Genomic DNA, 22,737 nt, shown 5'->3' on the forward strand with positions numbered 1-22,737 from the left:
TGGAAAAGAAAAAGCTCAGAAGGCAGGAACACACCTGAAGTTGTTGGAAAAGGGACTGACAAGGAGTTCTACAGTAAAGAGGTTTTGCATGAGCAAGAAACAAACCACTGGAGAATCCTATGAAAATGTATACATGTGATGCAAGGACATTTTGTTGTTGAATGAGCATTTTTAGGTCTGTAACACATCTACTGTATACATGTCTGTCCAAAGTAGAATAGCTGGTGGAAAGTTTCATTCTAAATCGCTATTCATATTTCCATGATGGGGAAAGATGGCATCCACTGATCCTAGTTGTTTCATATTTAAAAGCTACAAAAAAGAATGTCTGAAATAGAATTTTGTACGTAATTGAATTGCTTATGATAGCTGAGCTATAACTAATCAGAAGTAGTCGATGCCAAATATTTTTAAATGATGGATGGTAAAATTTGGAATGAAACTTTTTAAGTCTGTTTAAATAATCATGAATGTATGAGATGTCAATTCTAATGTCACTCTTCCACAAAAGACAGCAAAAAAAAACAAAAAACATAATACATTACAGTTGGTCAAGGAAAGAATTACTACAAGTAAACGCAATAACATTATAGTTGCTTGTGACAATGAAATCGCAAACAAACTGGTGTTATACTTAGTCATACAATGGTGTCATGCACTGAAAATAGATGATCTACAAGCTCACAACTCATTGCATCCGCAGTGTGTTGTTTGCTTGTAGATGGCTGACGCCCGACATCGACGCATGACGGAGCATAAATCAAGCATTATGCTGTTATTGTCCATTAGTAGAAGTGTTTCCCCAACCACTGGGTGAGAATCCAACAGCAGGTTGCCAAAAGATCTGATCCAGGACAGAGAGAAACTTGACAAATGACAAATGTTACTTTGAACTGACTACTTGTATCCTACTGAGAAACCAGAGTGGCAGAGAATCACCGCTTTGATCTCTCATCCAATCCCACTATAAGCACATTCCATTATGGTAATGAATAGCACAATTTTTTGGGAAGTTGTAACAGTTTTGGTATTAAACCATCAGACTTTCTTCTACATTAAAAACAAAGGTTGTTCAGCAAATCATTTTCTTTCTACTCAGATTTAATGAGACTCATGGTCACAGTTATGCACATTGCCTTTACATCATTAAAATTGCAAAGGATATTTCAACTGAGTAAACAACACAGGAGCAACTAAGGAGTATACCACACAAAGTCAAACATGTTAGTCACTAAACTCTAAATGTTTGTGGTCTTCTACAGTGTACAAAAGTATTACGTAAATTATGAAAGACTATCCCTAGTTTAAAACGGTTTTCCCTACAAATACCACCACAATTTAACCATAGAAAATTAAATTACCTGATGTTTATATATCGATAACCTGCAACCCCACTCCAACACCACAGTGCAAACAATGAAAAAGTAAAGTAAACAAAACAAAATTCAAGGGGACAAGCAAAGGCGAATGTTCAACACGGTTCAAAAGCTGCATTCAAACCTATGGTTTGAAATGACCCATGCATGGCATTTGCCCAAGCCCACTGTGCCACCAGATATGTCCAATGACATTTCTTGTCAGGCCTTATGGTGCTTGTGTGTTTACATTTTCATCACGCTTCTTGCCATGTCCCGGGCAGTTGATGCAGCCACACTGAGAAGAACATGGGCAGAAAACAGACATCACAGTATCATTCACAGTTGGAGATTCAAATGCATGTGTTGAGATAGTTTACATAGTGTCATATAGTCCAGACCATTTCAAACCAAATCAAATACCACACTTTTAATTTAATTTGATTTGAATTGTCTTGTTTAGTGCTATGATTGGATACCTTCCAAAGCAGGAAGCCAAGTGCGACCAGCAGCAGGAGTGATGTGATGACCGTGAGGAAAATGATCCACCAGGCCACTTTGGTGAAGTATTCCTCCTTCTTTTTAGGGAACACAGTCAGCCTCACCTAGAAATATATAACAGTAATAATGTGGGATAGAGCTGTAAAGTCAGAACAGTCACCTCAACTGCTACTACATGTGTATAATGTTACCTAATCTTGAGTTAGTTTATACATATAACTCCAGATTTATTGTCAGTATATGGATATGAATACATACATATTATGTGTAATTAAATGATCAATTATTAAATATAAATCTTTAGAAATAGAAAGATATTGGATGGTACCTATGAACCTTGTGTGATCATAATCCTGTGCCTTACCTGGGTTACTGGTTTCTGTGGTTTCAGTCCAATATTCAGTGGGGAGTCAGTGAGGCTAAGGCTGGCATCCACAACAATGTCTAGATAGTTCAGTGAACTGTAGTCCTGTCCAGAAAATAAACTCTTGTGTTATTATGTTTACAGCTGACAGTTACAAGTGCCTACACTGTTCCTCTTGAATAATGTATCTCTTTAACCATTAAATACAAAGCTGTTTTATTTATATTTTTGTAATAATGGACAGTCAATTTTCTTTTAAGAATATAAATGGACAAAAGTAACAATGTGAGCCTCAAGGTCAAAATAGTCATGATAGTAATTATCATTGGCAAGATCTTAAGTTCTTGCTAATTGGCATTTCAGTTCAATTACAGGGCCATGTAGAAAATGGAGTCACTGGTGAATGGTGATACAGAGTAAAAGCTAGGGAGATTCAAGGGAATATTGGGAGTCCAGTGTTAAAACAAAGAAGAAGAAGTAATCACCTCCGTCAGTGTGCTGTTCCAGAGGCGAGAGCGGAGATATACAACTGCAGTACTGTCCAGGCCCTGCAGAGGGCAACGTATCTCCACACATTTCACCTCATCTGAGCATGTCTGAGAGAGAATCATAAAGCATTCACTGCAAGCTCTTCGTGTGTGTGTGTGTGTGTGTGTGTGTGTGTGTGTGTGTGTGTGTGTGTGTGTGTGTGTGTGTGTGTGTGTGTGTGTGTGTGTGTGTGTGTGTGTGTGTGTGTGTGTGTGTGTGTGTGTGTGTGTGTGTGTGTGTGTGTGTGTGTGTGTGTGTGTGTGTGGGGGTGTGTGTGTGTGTGTGTGTGTGTGTGTGTGTGTGTGTGTGTGTGTGTGTGTGTGTGTGTGTGTGTGTGTGTGTGTGTGTGTGTGTGTGTGTGTGTGTGTGTGTGTGTGTGTGTGTGTGTGTGTGTGTCTGTGTGTGTTAACAAAAGCTAAGTTGTAAACTTGCAGGTTATAATAGTAATACAAATAGCACTCACCAATATTTTGTATGTCCTTTTTTTGGGAAGGAATGGGATACCATCAGAAGAGAAAGCTTCAAGTTCCGCTTCACGCTTTCTCCTCAGGGTATCATGCCATCCCTTGATAGAAAAAAAAAGATAATGGTCGCAGTTACACAGCTTTCATGTTCCACTCAAAGTTATAAGAGCAAAGCTCTGATTTGATTTTGAAGTAAAATGAGTGCTTAGTACCTTTATGTCTTTTAATGGGTTGATTTCTTTCACAGGAGAGCAGGATACGGGCTGTATTCCCTTGCTGCTGATCTGAACCAGGTAAAGCAGCCACTTCCCTGTGGAGGTCTCCTTGGGCCAGAGGATGTTAAGTGACGCATTGGCAAAGGATTTCAACGGCCGGCCCAAATTTGTTATCTGGTAGGAAAGTGAAGAGGCAGCATTGAATGATACTCTATATCTCTACTGTACTAAAACAAGTGGTTCTCAAACTTTTTCCCATGACTCTGAGATGTACAAATGCGGGTCCATTTGGTTCCATTTGAACACTCTCAGAGGTACATACCACCTGTAAGGGTCCATTTGGAACCCCCTCAAGGAACTCTGAAGGTCCCTGGTGGACCCCATTTTGGGAAACACTGTACATATGGATAAACACGTGGTCTGTAGTTGGTTTGCTTGAAAAAATAGATGTGACTCAATTTGCGATCTCCCCCTTTTTATAATGTTAACACCCTACATAGAAAAATCCGGAGTTGTGATTCAATTCAGAGTTAAATGAACCACCACAGCACATAAATGACATGGCCACTTTGCTATTGAGGAGAACAAAGTGATAACAATACAATATTCCTCTTTGTTGTGACTCATCCAACATGCTACGGGTTGATAATCTCATTTCATACATTCTCTTTCTAAACTACTGGAATCTACTGACATGATTTCCTCCAGATGCCGTCTCACCCTGAATTCATACTGCACCAGGGTTCCAATCTCATCCTCTGTCTTTATGGCACTCTCACCCATGATGTCCCCTCCAAAAGACACCTGAGAGGGTGAAGCAAGCCTGACACACACACATATACATCAAACTAACTCATTTTGTGAATTTTCCTATAGAAATGTATTTTATTCCATATATATATACAACACATCAATATTGTGTAAGTTTGAGGTGAACATCACACTGATGCATACTGTACTTATGGCTGCAAGAAGTAGGCCTACAAGCTGTTGTGTTTGTGAACTTTGCACAGATTACACTACATGGTTGACAGTACAGAACATAGGTTTTAGGGTCCTGGGATATTACTTTCACATTGTTATTGTATACTTTTCCTCAGTTTTTTATGTTCGTTGTCTCATTTCCTGAGGTCCGAATTACAGTAAAGATGGCATCTAGTTTTAGTCTACAATCTGGTGCCTACTTATAATAACTTGATTGACTTTGTCAACCAGTTGTGTCCAACCCGACACCAGGGTCTCAATTTCTCAAAGGAAGTGTACATGTGCTAGTTATCCTGTATTGTGTGGAGAAGGTTGGAAAGCTAGGTGGAGATCGGTTACTTCTCTAATGATGGTTTAAATTTCCTCAAGGTTATTTAGTTTACTTTTATTCCCTCATGGACATAGATTTATTCTGGATTAGCCCTCTATACCTGGTCTAGGGGTTAGTCCACCAGTTACTGTGCAGAAGATTGCTGGTTTGAATCTCACCAGAGACATGAACCAAAAAAAACTATCATATGGATAGGTCTATTATGTTGGATGTTTTTTCATGTTGTTCTATCTTTGTAAACCCCTATTACCAGTTATGAATATATATTAAATATTTGTATTATAGCTTTACCGTACTGTACTTATTCTATTGATTATTTCTCATTGATTATCTCATCTATTTTCTGCCCAGGCATTGAACACTCGTCTGAGGGGTGGAGAGACAGGAACTTTGAGTTGTCCCTGTGATTGGATTATCAGCTAGGTTGCTTCTTCTGATTCACAGGTGCTATATATTGTCATTAGCCAATGACTTTTGTATAAATATGTCCCTTTGTTTGTCAGAAAAAACATTTTCCTGATGAAGACCCACGTGGTCGAAACGTTGCACCATTAATATAATTGTTTGGGAGCTTTAACCCAGTGTGCGGATGTTTTTAACTCTTTGCTTAATTCCTGCCTTGATATCCAGCACCTGGCCTAAATACAGGTATTAGATGTGCACACAATCTCCTCATTGAACAGTTATATTGGCTTAACATACTATACTGATTGGTTACAGTAACATTTCATTAATTGAATTAAGTCCCGGACTGTAGTTTTAAAGCTCCAACTAAGTGTTGGAGGTGTTTATACATACTTACCCAAATACCTGAAGTTGTAGCTCAAATACAACTTTGGCAAATGCCTCAATTGGTTGTATACTCTGTACACTTGTCCTGCATCACATGGAAATGTGACTTTATTAGAATAGCAAACCCCCGGGTCAATAACATGTTTAGGTTTACAGCTCTTCAGTTATCGTCTCTGTCGGGTGGAAACCTCATAACTGTTACTTTCCAGGATTCAAATGTGAAAATAAAAGTAACAGATCGACAAGCTCAAAACGCTTTTGTGTGACACTGTAGTATGGCATTAATACTAAAGTAGGGCATTAATTTACGGGGGGGAAAAACACGTTAAAATAGGGCCACAAGAGGTTTCTGCCCAACAGGAACGTTATACAGCATCTACTTACGTTTCAAGTTTTAGGGTAACATTGACGTGTGTTGTACTCAGTGAGATGCGGGTCGTTGATAGAATCACATAAAAAGTGACCTATAATGGAAGCAAATATCAATAATACATAGTGCCAAACATGCTTACTAATACACACACACACACACACACACACACACACACACACACACACACACACACACACACACACACACACACACACACACACACACACACACACACACACACACACACACACACACACACACAGTTTAACAATTTATTTATGTCCACACACAGGGAAAGCATACAGGGACACAAATATTTTAGGTGCAGTAAAGGTTACAATAAAATACTCACTTCAGCATTCCTTTTGAATGGGTTTCCCAGGTCACAGTCTACTAATGTTCCCTTGTCATTAGCTGTACATCTAATGTCTGTTTCCTGTTGGCACAGTACAACACACACACACACACACACACACACACACACACACACACACACACACACACACACACACACACACACACACACACACACAGGGTGAAGGATGTCGGAGTGACACCTTAGAGAAGATGAGAATGGACAACGAAGTATAAAATCAGGCTTCAGGGTGGTTTGATCCCAGGCCAGCAGGGTAGGGCTCCAGAGCCTGGTGAAACCACCATGACATTGAAAAGGTCAATCTGTATTCTGTTATAGATGAGATCCTCTACAGTGGGCTTTCTCAATACGACCAAGGGCACCCAGGAGAAAATGGTGAGTGCTGCTTTTATATAAATTATGCTCATAAAATATGGAACAACCTGCCTCGTGCCTAAAGACATTAGAGAGGCAGACACAGTAGGCTAGATGTTTTTAAACAGTGCCGTTGAAAACTTCCAACTTAGCCGTTAGCCCCCAGTTTATTGTATTCAGCACGTTGTTGTGCTTTTATTATATTTGTTCTGTGGCATATCTGAATTGCTTTGGCTGGTATGGTCTCATATGATTTGGTTTTACTTGTATGTTTCTATATGTTTTAATATGGTGTGCAATTGGTAAAGCACTTGGAGCTACATATGTTGTCCCACATCAGCTGTTTATTATTATTATTATTATAATGTGTAGAGGGCTGATTACTTACAGATGCCTTACTGTAGATAAAGGAAGAATATAGCAGTGAGTCGGGCAGTAAGATGACGGAGTGACTCTGGTGAGCGTCATCTCCCTCTGTGTTGGTCACAGTGATCTCCAAGGCAATGTCCTCATCGGAGGGGGAAATGACAGCCATGCCATCCTCACTACACACAGTGTCGTCCTCAGTGTTAGTTGAAAAGTGGACCCACAAGGGCATGTCATAATACGCAAACAACTGCCGGTCAACTGAAGTAAAATGTTTGAATGGTTTTAAGTGGTTAAACAAACACTGAGGATTTTGCTGCGTAGAGATGAGGTAATATTGAATCTTTGCTTTGGCTGTAGACAGTGTATTGTTTGTATGCAACAATATCTATACCGTATTTAAGACAATTTTAATAAACTGCTTTTCTTAATGTTGTTGGGGAAAGTGCCATACAATATCACCACTGCAAATAATACAAATAACACATAATTAAATAAAAAATGTAGACGTGTTTATATGCGTCCATTCAGTATGAACACTGTTTTTTCGTCTGACCTGTGCAAGGCGTTGAAAACATCTTGCTTGTGTTGTGTTTGTCTAGAGCAGAACTTGTACTGCAGCTCTAAGTTGCTCTGGCAGATGTTGTCGCTGCCGCAGCCTTTGTTTATGAACACTATCTGAAAAGGAAACATAATTGTAATAGTACTTGTATGCATGCACACACCCCTCAAACATAACTGATCCATGTGTCCCAAACTGAAAACATACACACGCACCTCAGATATATTCTTATTCTGCTGATAATGGTTGAGGACAGGGGTGATGTGGGGTAGGTCACCAGTCTGCCCGGTGGTGTGACTGGAGCTCCACAAGGACACAGAGACGGAGACAGGAATACTGTGTAGTCTGTCCTGGATCTCTCTCTACAGCAGAGTCAAGTCAGTCAAGTAACACAGAAAGTATTCAAAAGTAGCCTCTTCTATACCTCTATGAGTAGCCTACCAGGAGTCTGAGATTGATCTCTGTACAGTTTCCTTTGCCCTGCCCTGGTAGATCTACAAGTCCTCTGGATGGGCTGGTGATATCCATCCTAGGAGGAAGTCTCTGTTTCCTCCTCTCAGCATCCGACTCAAAGGTAAAGTTGAGAGCTATAGAGAGGAAACATAACACATTACTATTTTTATTTATTTATTTTACCAATTCATACTTAAGCCCTTGACATGCATTGGATAAATCCTACAGTATATACTTTGGTGAGTGTATAGGTGAATTCTTTTTTAAATGTTCACCTATAGTGACATGCCCAAAATATGGACAGCAAGTTCAAATTGGTTAAACCTCCCACTTTATTTGTTTGAGAAGGTTCATGAGGCTCCTGTAGACTGGAAAACTGAGAAAATCTTGATCTTAAAAGCGTAGCAAAATCAATGGTTCAGAGGCAACCTAAATTTGAGATGAAAGGGTTTCTGAACCAAGAAAAAAAGGAAGGAACTTACTCAGTTTGGGATTGAAGGATGCTGGATGTGCAGTGTAGGCAAAGCATGCCCGCGCTGTGAAATGACTGTACGAATGCACACCAAAACATCATGCAGGATTAATATACAAGGTTAGGAAGTTAATGACTTTCACTTGACGTCTGTCTCATTGTCTAAACCTGGACCGGGAAAGCAAGATGAATGTGGATGGATTCTTTTTCTACTAGTGGTCTTCCTGTGAGCCAGGGTTGAACAAACATTTTCCCAAGTCTTACACCCTACTCTTTTGGAAGATCATTTTTCGTGGCATACAAAAAAACGAAACAATACACATTGCTGATTTGTTATGTTAAGGCGCACCTCACCATCTGTGTTTATCACAGTGATCCTTACTGATGTCAACTTGACTTGGAGTTAGTGTCAGGTCAGTGGTGACACTGACCACAGGCCGTGCCCTGCAGGAGAGAAAGATGAGTTTTAGGACATTGTGAGGTGTTGTTGACTCAATATATCCAATTCACTACTTTTTTTGTATTAAGAAATGTGAGGTAGGACATGAAAAGAAAGGCCTTTGCAACATCATCATTGCTGACAGTGAAGTGAAAGTGACATCTAAGGATGTCCAATGCTTTGGGGAAATTAGTAGATTAGCATAGGTAATGTAATTGATAAATACAATACCAACATGCAGACTTCAGAAAATCTTAATGGTTAAAACAGGATTTATAATCTCCATTCTCTCAAATGATCTCTATAATTGGATAATGATTGTGCGGTGCATGATTAGTTTACTATATCATGATAAAACATTGAAACAAAGTGATATAAGTAAAATGAGAAATTAATAAATAAATGATGAGTTAAGTTCCTCATACAATGCCTTCCTTTGACCCCAAAACTGGAACTGGTCCTACTAATACTATCAACAATTCGACAGTGAGGTAATTCAACCAGGGTAAAATTACCTGTAAACAAAGACGGAATCTGAGAGTGACCCAACAGCCAGATCTGGGTAGTGATTGTCATCCACGTCCAGGTTCCCAGACAGAGAATATCCAAATAGAGTTACTCCAGTAGAACCTGGGGAGAGGACCTACAGTACAATACACACATTACAACAAAGAAGACTTCAATGGACGTCTGTAGCTGAATGTTTAGACATTGACCATATTCACCATTTTGGCCATTTTGCGCTTATATAATTCTCGGGGGATAGGAAAGGTTGATGTTAGAACAGTGAAGAGTATCAAAAAAGGATACATAATAATGCTAAATATTTATATTTAGACACCATTATTAGTCATACACTTTTTAAAATGCATGCACACAACCTGGGACATGCCTGGTGGGTGTTATTGATAGATCTGAGGGCATCACCATCTCACCCCCCATTTTCCAAGCCAGGTTGGGGATTCAAAGTGGACAACCTTCCTCACCTGACCATCCTTATACGTATATCATCCTCACCTGTGCTGGCTTTTTAGTGATGCCTCCTGAAGAGCCATAATAGAGGTATACTCGACCAGAACCCTCATACGGGGCTCCCACTGCAATATCTGTTAAAGAGAGATTCATATCCAAGCTCACATGACAAACCACACTTTATACTTTCACACACATAGAAAGACCGACTATGTAGATCATTTGGAGAAATAAATGTTAGTTATATCTTATTTAGCCAGTGGTTCTCAAACCTTTTCATGTCAAGGACCCCCAAATGAATATATATATTTGGCCGCAGACCACCATCAGATAATCTTCTATGCCTGGGACCCCCATACAACATTTGTGGTGTTAAAATGTTTCAAAAATATTCCAGAATGTTCAGCCTTTTTCAAGATTTTTTGAAAATAGCCTATCTACAAGCTCTCAACACGACTCGTGATTGGCGACCCACTTTGAGAACCACTGATTTAAGACAGTTGTGAACGCACAACATAATATAGAAATCTAACAACCTTGGTAACCATCTTGGTTGGCATCTCCTATGTTTTCCACTGCATGGCCAAACATGGAGTCTTTATGTCCAGTCAGCTGGATGGGATGGAGCTGGTCCCAGTCTTTCCCTTTGTTGTTGATATAGACATAGACGGCCCCTCCAACCTCACCATCTTTGACAAAGAACTCAGGTGCTCCCACAGCCAGGTCCTCCCACCTGCAGAGGGAAGCACAGAGACATAACATCAGTAACATTCACCGGGATGTAGGCCTACTGTGGTTCACCTCCATGAATCTTGGCATTACAGCAGTATTGTGTGGACACAGGTAAAAACCATGAAGAAGGTAGAGATAGCTTACTGGTTTATGATTTATTATCACACAATAAGTCTTGTTCCACAGTAGTATTAAAGACTCTTGCCTGGAGAGGTCATCCTGATTTATTGCTTCCGCAGCAAGCAAATAAGATGCCACAAACGTTGACACTTCTGTCTGGACCTCGCCAGGCAAAGGTGTTTTAAAAAGTACATCTTCACATCATATTCACCATTAAAGTGCAAACCCATCATTTTTCAGGAACAACTTATATGTTTATGTATTAAAAAATGTCTTCACATCATAGTGAGAAGCTCCTACCCATCTCCATTGAGATCCACCACTGCAATGTCGTAACCAAAGGAGGAGGCTAGACCTGGACCAGACAGAACCAGCTCCACTGACAGACTTCTCTCAGCCAGAGGGTCCGTCTTCAGGAAGGTCACCTGGCCACTGTATCCTCCACGCGGAGCTCCTGATACTACGGTGAGCTCCCCCTGCCTAATGAGAGCCATCCCAGAGTCAGTGGAGAATCCTGGGTAAAGGGATGCAAATAAAGCCTAAGTTATATTTAGTTGGGCACGGATGTCGCGTACTAAACATTGCTGATCTACAAGCTCACAACATGTCACAGCATGATGCATTGTGAGCTTGTTGATCATCTACTTTCGGTGCACGATCCACATGTAACTATAAGTGTAAAACAGGCATGAAGCTTTAAGTTGTAAACAATGGCTGCACCTGACTAGCCTGGTAAACCCTCCCTCCGGAAATCTCATTTCTATTTGATTCCAGGAGTGAGTCTGGCCTGATAGCCCATTGTGGGGGTTTCTAGTGGAATTACCAGCTAACCGAGCCTATCAGCGTCGTCGCACATCGTTCTGTGATTGACAGCGACAGTTGGCCAATCAGGTGGCGAGTTCGAGTGAGCCCAAAACACGAACGGCAGCCATCTTTTTCTTGTCCGCTATATTCTCCGCTATTTTCACTTCACTTCACTTCAAAAAGCTCTCTAACTTCTATTTTGAGGCACGGAATTTACTTATAATATATCGTTTGGATAGAATTTAGTTGTTTAACTTCATATATGTGGTCAATTAATCATGACAAAGCCTATTTAAAAATAAAAATGTAGAGAACCGGTAGGGGTGGGCAGTGACACCCATGTATCCGAATAAGGCAACCCATTTTGGGCATGGCTGTCTCAAAAGTCCCGTTGCGTCACATTAGACTGGTGAACTGCTGATTGGCTGAAGGGGAAAAATTATCATTGGCTGAAGGGGTTGTCAGTCAACGGTATTACTCCCGCCCAACTCCAGCCTGCAGCCAATATTGCAGAATGGGCGATCAGGCCAGACTCACTCCTGGAATCAAATAGAAATGAGATTTCCGGAGGGAGGGTTTACCAGGCTAGCACCTGACAAAGGTCGTGTTTTTTTTAAGATTCGTGTGATAACAGACTGAAACTGACCCAGATAACTGTTGTTCTGCAGAGGGATGAGTCTGGGGTCAAATCGGTCCATATCACCAGTCTCTCGAGGTTCTTCATTGGAGATCACCAGGTTGTCCAGAAGTTCCATCCGTACAATTCCTTTTTTGATGGTAGAACAGAAAGAAAAAAAAACAGAATATAAAAAATAATTGGTGATAAATTGTGGTCTCAACCTCCTTCCTCAGTCACCTTTATTCTATTTTTATTTTATTTAACTTTATTTATTTATTATGAAATCAATATATTTCCATATTTGATAATTAACTAAAACGGTCCTCCATTTCATCAGACACCTTTATTATCCAAACTTTCAAATATTCTAATGTGCCTGGTCTCTGGGGAGATTACAATTTTAGGAAATATATAAAAATGTAAAAAAAAAACATATATGAGACTATATTAATTATATTAATCATGTAACTTCGCAATTTATTTGTTGCCAATTCCCCATGTAACCCCCCCCCCCACTGTTGGTCTGGGTGCAGTGTAGCGTGTAGACAACCACATGCCTCCTCTGATACACCAGTTGCTCCTTTCCACCTGACAGCGAGGAGCATCACACGCACGTCGCACAGTGTAACGCACGTGGTGGTTCACGCTATATTCCCCCAAAAATATAGAGCCCTGGGGAACTCAACAAAGTATATACTGTAGGTGTCTAAGTAGTTATGTTCTTTTTTCTCAAGAAAATGGCTCGTCATGCTAAATAGTAAATAATAACAAAAAACCGGGGCTCCTATTAGAAGCTTCCCACTACTGTACAGTACCTTTCCACTGGTAAGCTCCTGGTGCACCAAACAACACAGTTCTATTGTCCTTGGCAAAGGATGCCCCATGACCCTGCTGGCAGTATGCAAACCACTCATGGTCCTTCTGACGCCTGTTGAGGTGTTCAGCATCACACACCACTCTCCTCCATGTTCGCTTTGCCTGTCCTACACGGAGGTCCTCTCCTAAGATGTAGCACTGACCAGTCACCAGATGAGGAATATAAAGGGTTGGGCTGGGACTCCACTGCTGGTATTTATGTCCACAGGTCTGTGAGCGAAGAAAAAGTGATAACTCATTTGGTCAAACAACCTAAAGCCTGAGCTCACAACTAGTTGCACTGCGATGCACTGTGAGCTAGTAGATGTTCTTTTCGGTGCACGAAACCGGCACGCAACCAAGGCTTAATATCTAGGTGGAGTTTACTCATTTTCAATACATTTTACATTAGGTTATGTAAAATGTTATGTAGGCATTTAGTGGATGCTCTTATATACTGTATAAAACCATAGTGACCTTATGAATGAATGACTAATAATGAATTAATTACTTTTTTACTTACCATAACACTTTTCCCAGGACCTTGGCTGGTCACCCTAACCCCCATCCACTGATCATTTATGTATTTACTCTCCAGAAACTCTTGAGGGAAAAACATATATCAAAACCAAGTCAACCCTGCCCGATCACAGTAGCACCACATTCGGCACATCACAGTGAGTAAAACAGTTGCACATGTGATTAACTACTACAGTACATGCAAACTGACCATCGTTTTCAAACTCAATGGGTTGACAGCCTTCTGGTTTTGCGTTAAGTCCACACTGGTAGACAACACCAGTGACATTTCCTTGGTTTTGATGCCTTGACCGTGGGGCCCCAACCAGCAAGCTGCAGAGAAGATCAATTGTGGCTTGGTGAGATGTAGGCATGCTTTACAGAACAACTTTTAACTCCTTTTTCTTTTCTTTTTTTAAACCAGTCTCCAACAAAACTTCACAAGGCAGTGTATGTAATACGACTAACAGCCTTTCTTTTTGGAGAGAATTTTCCTGTCAGCCCCCCATACAATTACGTAATTAATGAGACAATAGCAGAGCGAGCAGAGAACTGGGCAGAAAACTGAGCTTTTTTATTCACTTCAAAGCAGGACAACTCACAGTTTCTTGTTGACTGGGTTCAGTTGCTGATGCAGGGCGAGAGAAAATCCAAACAAGCTGCCCGGATCCCCATTCCTCCTGAGCACATTCTGGGTCTGGGTGTCCATGTTGAAAGCCACAACATGAAGCCTCTGGACCTCCCAAACACACCACAGACACACAAGGACTCTCTGCCAGTGTATTATCATGCTGTTACAAGTTACAACTTAAAATAGGTATACTTTTCCTTTGATTCAGTGCTGTATGGTGGTGCTCGTTCTCTAATAAACACAGAGTGAGTGTCCAGAGCAGGTGCCAGCTATAGAAACACACAAACAGGGTGTGGTGGTGAAGAAGTTTATCTCTCGGTGACTACAAGCAGCACAGTTCAACTTTATGATTTGATAGCCCTAGTTAATATTTACCTCTTTTCTTTTCATGACATGGAGGCCTGTCTGAGACACACCCATCTGGCCCCAACAGACTTTTGATTGGAGTGCGCCGACTGTGAATCGTGGTTATTCATAGCAATAAGCCTCATCGGTTCCCCTGGCAAAGTAGGTGGCTGTGAACACGGAAATGGGCCGTTTATGACCTCTCTGTACATTTGTAAATATCCATCAAATGGGGGAAAGGTGAATGCTCTTTCTCTTCCCCAGTGTTTCCTAGATGGTCAGGTTCAGGGGTGCCAGCTGGAAACCTCCAGTCAGGCAGACTGGCAGCCTCTGATGAAATGAACATCATTCACGGCAATGTCTGTGCTATGAAAAGATAAGTAAGACCAATATAATAATATATTATGTATATGATGATGTGGTATGTAATTGTTTCACTAGATGGCGCCAAAGTATTCATCTGAATTAGCACACTGACAGCCCCTGGGACATATTGAACACTCTGTTGTGCAGCTGAGCTGAGTGTGTGTGTGTGTGTGTGTGTGTGTGTGTGTGTGTGTGTGTGTGTGTGTGTGTGTGTGTGTGTGTGTGTGTGTGTGTGTGTGTGTGTGTGTGTGTGTGTGTGTGTGTGTGTGTGTGTGTGTGTGTGGGTGGGGGGGGACATTTGTGTGGAACAAGCAATATTTAATGTTTATTGGATGCATCCTTTGGTCAGTTTTGGACCAAATTTAGGAGGACACAATTATGCACACAACCATGTGCACAATGCACATGCATGCATGCCTTCACTCAGCAAGTACAATATTTGTATGAATACTGTACTGTATACAGGTACTTGCTCACAGCCCACTGTTTGTAAGGCACAAACGGTTAAGTTTAAATTGTGGGGTCTTTTCATGACCTGCCCTGGAAACCGAAACTAACGCTGTCAGACATTGTAACCACTTCTGACTCAAATTTGCCCATTCTGGGCCTCTGCCCGCAAGCTACACATCCTGTTATACATCATAGCATTCAGGTGTTTGCATAGTTTTTAGAGTAAACTGCCTCGGTGGCCTGTCAAAGGCAGTGATATGTCCAACCACAGCCTGCATCTGTGAGCTGCTACATGTGGCTTATCTTCCTTTCTTGACATGCAAACTATACTGCGTTATTGTAGCTACTTCAAGAAGACAAAAGAACACAATAAACATAGGGACCTCTGAGAAAAAGGTCATATTATATGCTGTAATAACTTTATTTTTCAGATTTACTTTTTAATTGCAATGCTTATCTGCAAGCCAAATTCCACTAATGGAACAATAGACTTTTGGAATCAAATCAATTCAAATCAAATCAAATTAAATCACATGCCTGTCAAATATCAATTTGTGTTGATCATTGTGGCCATGATATAGTACACTGAAATGATTTGTACCTCTGTTAATCTGTTGACCAGTTGACCTCAATATGATTTATAGAGCTAAAATTTTAGTGCAGAAAGTTTCTGAAAAGAAAATGTACACATCCTTACCAAAACAAAAATCACATTTGGTACTCTTGTATTAATGCTCACAATAAAATGCACCCTTCCTATGCAACACATTCTTCCTACAACTACTGTAGGCGTAGGGAGAGGGAGAGTCATAATAGGGTGTCGTAGTTCCTGGGTTTGAAGTGGAAAATTCTGCCTGCATGCGTTCCCCCAGAGTATGGTGGGTTTTTACTGTTAAACTGATGTCCTGGTACTGGTGAAGAGGAACTATCTTTAGGGCCAGAATCTAGAATTAGAATCTCTCTGTATTTTGTCCCCTGTTACTCTCTTTGTCTCGATCTCTTCCAGAAGTAAAGTGGAATATTACTTACTGCAAACAAATAGACACAACACATCAACACAACAAAAACAGGTACCAATGTATTTACACAAGTTAACAAGTGATAGCCACATAGACCCATAGACAAGTGAGAGATAATATAATAGTGAAAAAGTAGGCGAATACCCAAGTCTCACATGAAACTTGTGTAAACCCCCCAAAAAGACAGGAGGCACAAGATACAGAAAAACAAAAAAATAAGTTGTGTACACATTTACACATGACAAAGTTCAAGAGAGTGTAATACAGCACCATCAGGTTAAACTGCCATCATTAAGTGTGAAAACAGACTATAGAGACACCTCTAATTATAATATAATAGACTAAAAAGGTGAAATAATTCAAGCAAGAACAATAGATCAGAGACATAAAGACAGATTTAATGTAGACTGTAGAGTGATCAGAAATGAAGAAGTGTCACAAAAAGGGGCAAATGTCTATTTCCTCACTGCGGCTCTTTGTTGACATGGTGTTAATTGTATGGTTCCTCTTACTTACAACAAGTGCAATTAAACACACTTTCTGTTCCTATAGTACCAAATGCCATTATACATTTAAAGCAATGTTTGTTTTCCACCTAAAGCTTAAGTCTCCAAGAGAATATAACAAAAATGTATATAAAGTCCTGATTTACAGCTAGCTAGCTTTTAAGCAACTAACAGTATGACATACTCTGTAAGTTTGAGGCATAGCGCACAGATGATGTCTGTGATCCTAAAAGATCTGATAAGGAGGAAGTGTAAGAACAGTGACAAAAAGGTTACTTCTCAGAGAAATGTAAAATGTCAACAGCACAATATCTGTGTAGAAAGGCCGCCTGGGAAACAGATAGTCCCCGGTTCGCGTCCCGGCCCCGGCCTATACGTATCGAAGTTTCCCTGAGCAAGACGCTTAAAATTAACCCCTATTATCATTACCATCTATGTTGCTGCAGACAAGTATAATGTAACATGTGGTGGTGGAAGTCAAGTTGTTTCACAAACATACTTCAGAATGAATTGATCAAATTAAAGCATTTGTCCCTTGATCAACATTAGGCCTCAGTCCTATAGGGTGGCTTTACTGTAATTAAATAAAAGCCATGTAGATATTAATTCAGGGTGAAAATATGGAAATCACAAACTAGCAGAACATTCATTTGCGAGGGTCACCCATTCTTGTTCTCTCTCTCTCGCTTGCTCGCCCGCACGCCCGCCCACCCACCCCCACACACCCCCACACACACACACACACACACACACACACACACACAAATGGATCCTGTGCTGGCCAAGTTTCACAGGAAATGCACTTTTCAGGTTCCTGACAGTCGCATGCATTTTCTTAGTAAACCTTGATCATGAGACAAAACCTTTCACTCCGTCAAAACACAATGACTGAAAAATGGTTTGTTCTACTTCTTCTTAGAACAGTGTGTAAGTACATCTGCTATTCTACTCTGTAAGACTCATATTTAGATTATATTAACTTCGTAACATACCTGTATACTCCACTGCACTTTATGTATATTATTAAAAACATAGAAGTAAGATTTTCTACCAAGAAATGTTTTTGACATCAGACAGGATTTTCATTTAATTATTATTTATCTATTGTTTGGTGTTTGCTTTACCTGGCAATCTTTCTCTTTTTTTTAAACTGGTCATTCTATTTTTTTCTACTCTCTTTGTTTTTACTCTGCTGGAAACTACCATTGCCCTCTGTTCTTCAGCCATGATACAGCAGGAGAAGATCCCTTTGAGAATCGTCAAAATCAGTGAAACCATCACTTTACGATGCCCACGAAATACAGGAACGCAATTTCTTTACTGGTATAAGCAAAGTCCTGGACGTATGCTCCAACAGGTTGCTACTTTAACCTATTTAACTGCAGAACTACAGGGAGAGTTCAACAACTCACATTTCAACTTGAGCTTAAGCGATGCTGACTTCAATTTAACCATCAGAAATATCAGCCAAGACGATGAAGCAACATATTTCTGTGGAGTTGGAACAGCATTTAGTATGACATTTAAAGAAGGCACATATCTGGTTGTAAACGGTACAGTATGTCACATTCAGTCTTTATGTCTGTCTTCTTCTGATATCTTTGCCACCTACTTTACGTGCCATGAATTCTACTGTTGTACATTTGCAAAACACTTAATACATAATGTGTGTAATACAATGAAGTGTCATTGTATTAGTATTTAGGCCTGTTGTATCTTGTCAGCCACATTTCCACTCTAATATTTCTATTGTATCCTATTCACAGACTATGACCATGAGATGACGGTCCACCAGACTTTGGTACCAATGTCCGGGTCAGTCTCTCTGGGAGACCCGGTGACCCTCCAGTGCTCGGTTCTCTCTGGGAGAGAAGACGGTGTCCCTTGTTCTGGAGGACGCCAGGTGTTCTGGTTCCGATCGAATGAGTCCCATCCTGGCATGGTCTCAGCATGGTCTCAGAACAGAAGTAGTGGATGTGACAATAGAACCGAGGCAGGTTCGGGTCCACAGACATGTGTCTACAGTCTCAACAAAGATAGTGTCCTTTACTCTGATGCTGGGATGTACTATTGTGCCGTGGCTGCATGTGGGGAGATGCTCTTTGGCAACGGAACTAAGCTGGATATAAGTAGGCCATGCATTTATTTTCAACACAATTCTTTATTATCGTTTTTTTTAATAAGCGATCACTTAACATTATGATTTGTTTTCTCTCTTTCTTTTAATGCAAACTTTATACTGATATTTATAACTGAATTAGGAAAACCAACAGGCTTTTTGGCTCTACCTGCACATTTTACTGTGATATTTATTATTGTACTGTATATATTACATTTTTTAAATGTATTTATTTATCCACTTAGACTCTTTTTAGTAAAAACGGATCGGAGTTACAACTGTACTTGGATCACGTTTTTCTGTCTACACCAAATCTCTTGCCAAAAATAGCCAATCTTCAAGCTCACAACGCGTTGCAAAGTGACACTTTGTGATCTGCTATTTTTTGGCAAATGTTCCCCCCAGAATAGGCATGCTGGGGTTCAATTGGTTAAAATTTCATTTGTGTGAATAAACAAACAAACATAATCTACCAAAGTGCAACTAAAGTAGAAACACTTGAATGTATATAGCACCAGATTAAGGGAATAAAAGAGAAATCAAGAGAGAAACACCCCAATAAAATGATACAAATAAACACTGATAATAGGTTCTGCTTTGACACATGATATATAATAAATAGATTTAAATTGGCCTTAGAAATGCTGTTGTTCCAGGTGTAGGTGGACTAAATTTTCACAATGAAAACGCAGGGATGCCAATAATATCAACCAAGGTTTTTCTATTCCAGTGAAATTGTATTTTTTGTAGGTTTGATGATAAAATGTTACATTGGATTTTTTTAAATTACTTTTTAATACTTGCTCAATAATAAAAGTTTACAAGAATTTAAAAAAGCATGTATCCCATTATGTGAGAATTATATTCAATGAAAGCCATGTAATTTACTTCATATTGGATTGTTTTATAAGATAATATATTATATGGTACATACATATATATATGTATATATATATATATATATATATATATTGTGTTTAGTTGTATTCAGTCATTATTCTTTTGATTATTATTATTTGTCTCTGATTCCAGGACAGAAGACGGATCCACTTGTCATTGCACTAGGGTTACTATCGGCCTGCTGTGTGATCGTGATTGTCGTTCTTATTTGCACCAGAAATCAAAAGTGTGTTTGTGAACATTGCCAAGGTAAAATAGACACTCTTTTTTTATTATGAAAAGGTAGTTGGGTTGTATTTAACTTATGAGGAGGAAAGCTGAGGGGGAAGCATATTGAAGTCACGGCAGAGTTGGCTCTGGCTCCATAATGTATACGACCTGTATGCGACCTTGCCGCTCACAGAAGTATTGCTCCAAAAATAAGGATGTAACTACTTAATGCTGTATTTAATTTGGTCTTTTATTCTTTATTTACACAGGTAAAGTCCCAGTGAGACAAAAAACATATATATATATATATCTCTAATAATAAGGGAGATGTGCATGTTTATATCTTTGTCCTGCCCTGCCTCCCCATCTTTACACATTTTAGCATACTATCTCCATACTTATAAAATAAAATAATTTAGTTGACTATACAAGCTGGTTTCCTTTTTAAAGATTTAATAACATATTGTAGATAAACACACTTTTGGGTCCTGGCTCGTAGTTTCAGAAACACTGTGTTAGAATGAATATAGTTTTACTTGATGTTAATTGCATGCTTTTACTTATAGGAACTCTGAACAGTTCATCTCATCTTGAACATGACCAGTCAGCGGTCCTTCAGTCAAATGATCTGGTAATTATTTCTCCAGCAACCGAATCCACTATATACACTAGTGACTAGTGTTTGCCAATATGACTTTAACTCATATCACAACATTTATGGATCATGGATCAAACATTAATATTCATCCTCTAAGTCTAAGCTGTCCATTTTTGTCCATCTACCTCCACATGTTTTAATTCAGTGGAATCAGACTCCTCTGTTGTCTAATCTTTCCACATGGGTGACTGTGTTAAAGCAGAATCAATGGAGTCATTTTCATTTCTCTTTACATTTTTTAAAGTAAGAATGTCTTAATATTTAATACATATACAACTTGTTATTTTGGAGAACTTGATATGTTGCATACTGCTACAACTGACAAGACCGTTTCAGTGAATTACCACCACAACACCTCCACTAGGCTCAACAGTGAATTCTGCCATCACAGTCCTCACCCATTCTTACCAGTGATGTGATCCGATATATAATTCATCCACACTAAAGCCTGATTTACCTAATTGCACGGCAATATCGCATGCCAAAAACAGATCTGTAAGCTCACAACAAACTGTTGTGAGCTTGTAGATTGGCTATAACTTTGCGTGCGAAAGTGGCATGCAACTAAGTTTAAAGAATAACCATATACAGTATATATCAAGCTTACACTTATCCTGTGACAGTTCCTCCATTTACAGTAGGTTTACACTTGACATCACCCAGTGATCCTATAACCTCATCAGTACACTGATGGAACGGCTGCCTTACAGCGGCCCACCCAGCAGTTCAGAAACCCACCTGTACCAACAGTCAAAGGCTTTGTAGTTGTCGTTTACCATCACGTATCATAGGGTTGTAGTAGTCTTGAGATGAGAGCTATGTGTTCTTTGTTGTTTCAATACTGTTTTTCTTTCTTTTCTTAGTCTTGCCTAGTGTGTTTTTGTTGATCCAAATGTAACTGCATGATTTTTTTTTTACTTGTATTTATTTTTTTTCCAAAAGGAGAATAGGTGGTTCCCTTACCCTTTTTTCTTCTTGATTTTAAAAGGAAGTTTAGAAATCTCAGAATGGGAGGTACAGGAAGGCTCAGGGGTTGAGGTTTGGCCTGAACCACTCAACCTTCAACGGCCTTATAATATTTATTATAGCCTTCTTCTTGAAAGCCACTGATTTGAAATAGACCTCACCCAGACTTGGTTCATGGTCACATCCCTGATCTTTGGTACTATAATTCTTTTATCCAGGATGGTAATGATGCCAATGAAGAAGTGAACTATGCAGCATTGGATTTCCCTGCGAGGAAAGCTGACGCTAAGAAAAGGACGAAGAGAGAGTTGCACTCTGAGAGTATATACTCTGCTGTGGCATTAGAATGCCAGTGAATTGCTTCAACATGGTCAGATGTTACATCTAATATAAGATTAGATTGCACTTGATTGGTCTGGAAACAAAAATACCATCTTACAAGATGGATCAAGTTATACCACACACAAACAGTTGTTTAGTGTCTCCATGTACATGTACATGTACTCTCTCTACCCTCTAATCGGTATGTACAGTATGTATGTGGGGAACATCAGTGCTTAATGATGAGATATGTTGTGCGCAGTGTACTCAATAATGTAGTCAATAAACAGTGCAGTATGTTGTAGTGCACTGCTGGGAGTATAATTTAACATATACATACAGTAGGCCTACAGTGATATTATGTTCATAGTATTTGGTAAGTAATATACAGTGCATTATGGTATACTGTACAAGATGCAACATTGTCCATATTATAGTGCATTGTAGTGTGAAGGAGTATAGCTATCGTAATATGAATAAATAATATATTAAATATCCCCCTGTCTCACTCCCTCTCTTCAAAATATGAATATGATGATAATTTTCAATGTTGGAGATACTACCTTTATAGGTTGACACTACAATCAGTCAATCCTCATAAGAACAAACAAACATACACATTATCATGCACATTATGTATTGTCATGTTGCAAAATGCAAATCATAAAAGAGTAGGCCTACAAGACATTATATTAG

The 22,737-nt window shown here is 39.5% G+C and overlaps 2 protein-coding genes across 2 annotated transcripts; one reads left to right on the plus strand and one right to left on the minus strand.

Annotated features, from left to right (window-relative positions):
- Window positions 1-1,546: 1,546 nt before the first annotated feature.
- Window positions 1,547-14,601, minus strand: LOC308075627 (integrin alpha-6-like; the record flags this gene model as incomplete). Its single annotated transcript, XM_080415574.1, has 26 exons — window positions 1,547-1,653; window positions 1,835-1,960; window positions 2,221-2,325; window positions 2,706-2,816; window positions 3,212-3,313; window positions 3,425-3,601; window positions 4,148-4,250; window positions 5,545-5,619; window positions 5,919-5,998; window positions 6,260-6,343; window positions 7,026-7,182; window positions 7,560-7,681; window positions 7,781-7,927; window positions 8,007-8,152; window positions 8,501-8,565; window positions 8,845-8,934; window positions 9,445-9,572; window positions 9,947-10,035; window positions 10,438-10,634; window positions 11,054-11,267; window positions 12,204-12,323; window positions 12,992-13,262; window positions 13,555-13,634; window positions 13,762-13,883; window positions 14,153-14,283; window positions 14,557-14,601. The coding sequence occupies 26 exons, from the start codon at window positions 14,599-14,601 to the stop codon at window positions 1,585-1,587; spliced, it is 3,156 nt and encodes a 1,051-aa protein (XP_080271700.1). The 3' UTR covers window positions 1,547-1,584.
- Window positions 14,602-17,671: 3,070 nt separating this feature from the next.
- Window positions 17,672-22,473, plus strand: LOC308076143 (uncharacterized protein). Its single transcript, XM_080416265.1, has 6 exons — window positions 17,672-17,794; window positions 18,091-18,420; window positions 18,634-18,996; window positions 20,019-20,135; window positions 20,663-20,727; window positions 21,939-22,473. The coding sequence occupies exons 1-6, from the start codon at window positions 17,719-17,721 to the stop codon at window positions 22,074-22,076; spliced, it is 1,089 nt and encodes a 362-aa protein (XP_080272391.1). The 5' UTR covers window positions 17,672-17,718; the 3' UTR covers window positions 22,077-22,473.
- Window positions 22,474-22,737: the final 264 nt, after the last annotated feature.

This window comes from Gymnoscopelus braueri (genome assembly GCF_963280865.1).
Source record: "Gymnoscopelus braueri genome assembly, chromosome: 20".
Taxonomy (NCBI): domain Eukaryota; kingdom Metazoa; phylum Chordata; class Actinopteri; order Myctophiformes; family Myctophidae; genus Gymnoscopelus; species Gymnoscopelus braueri.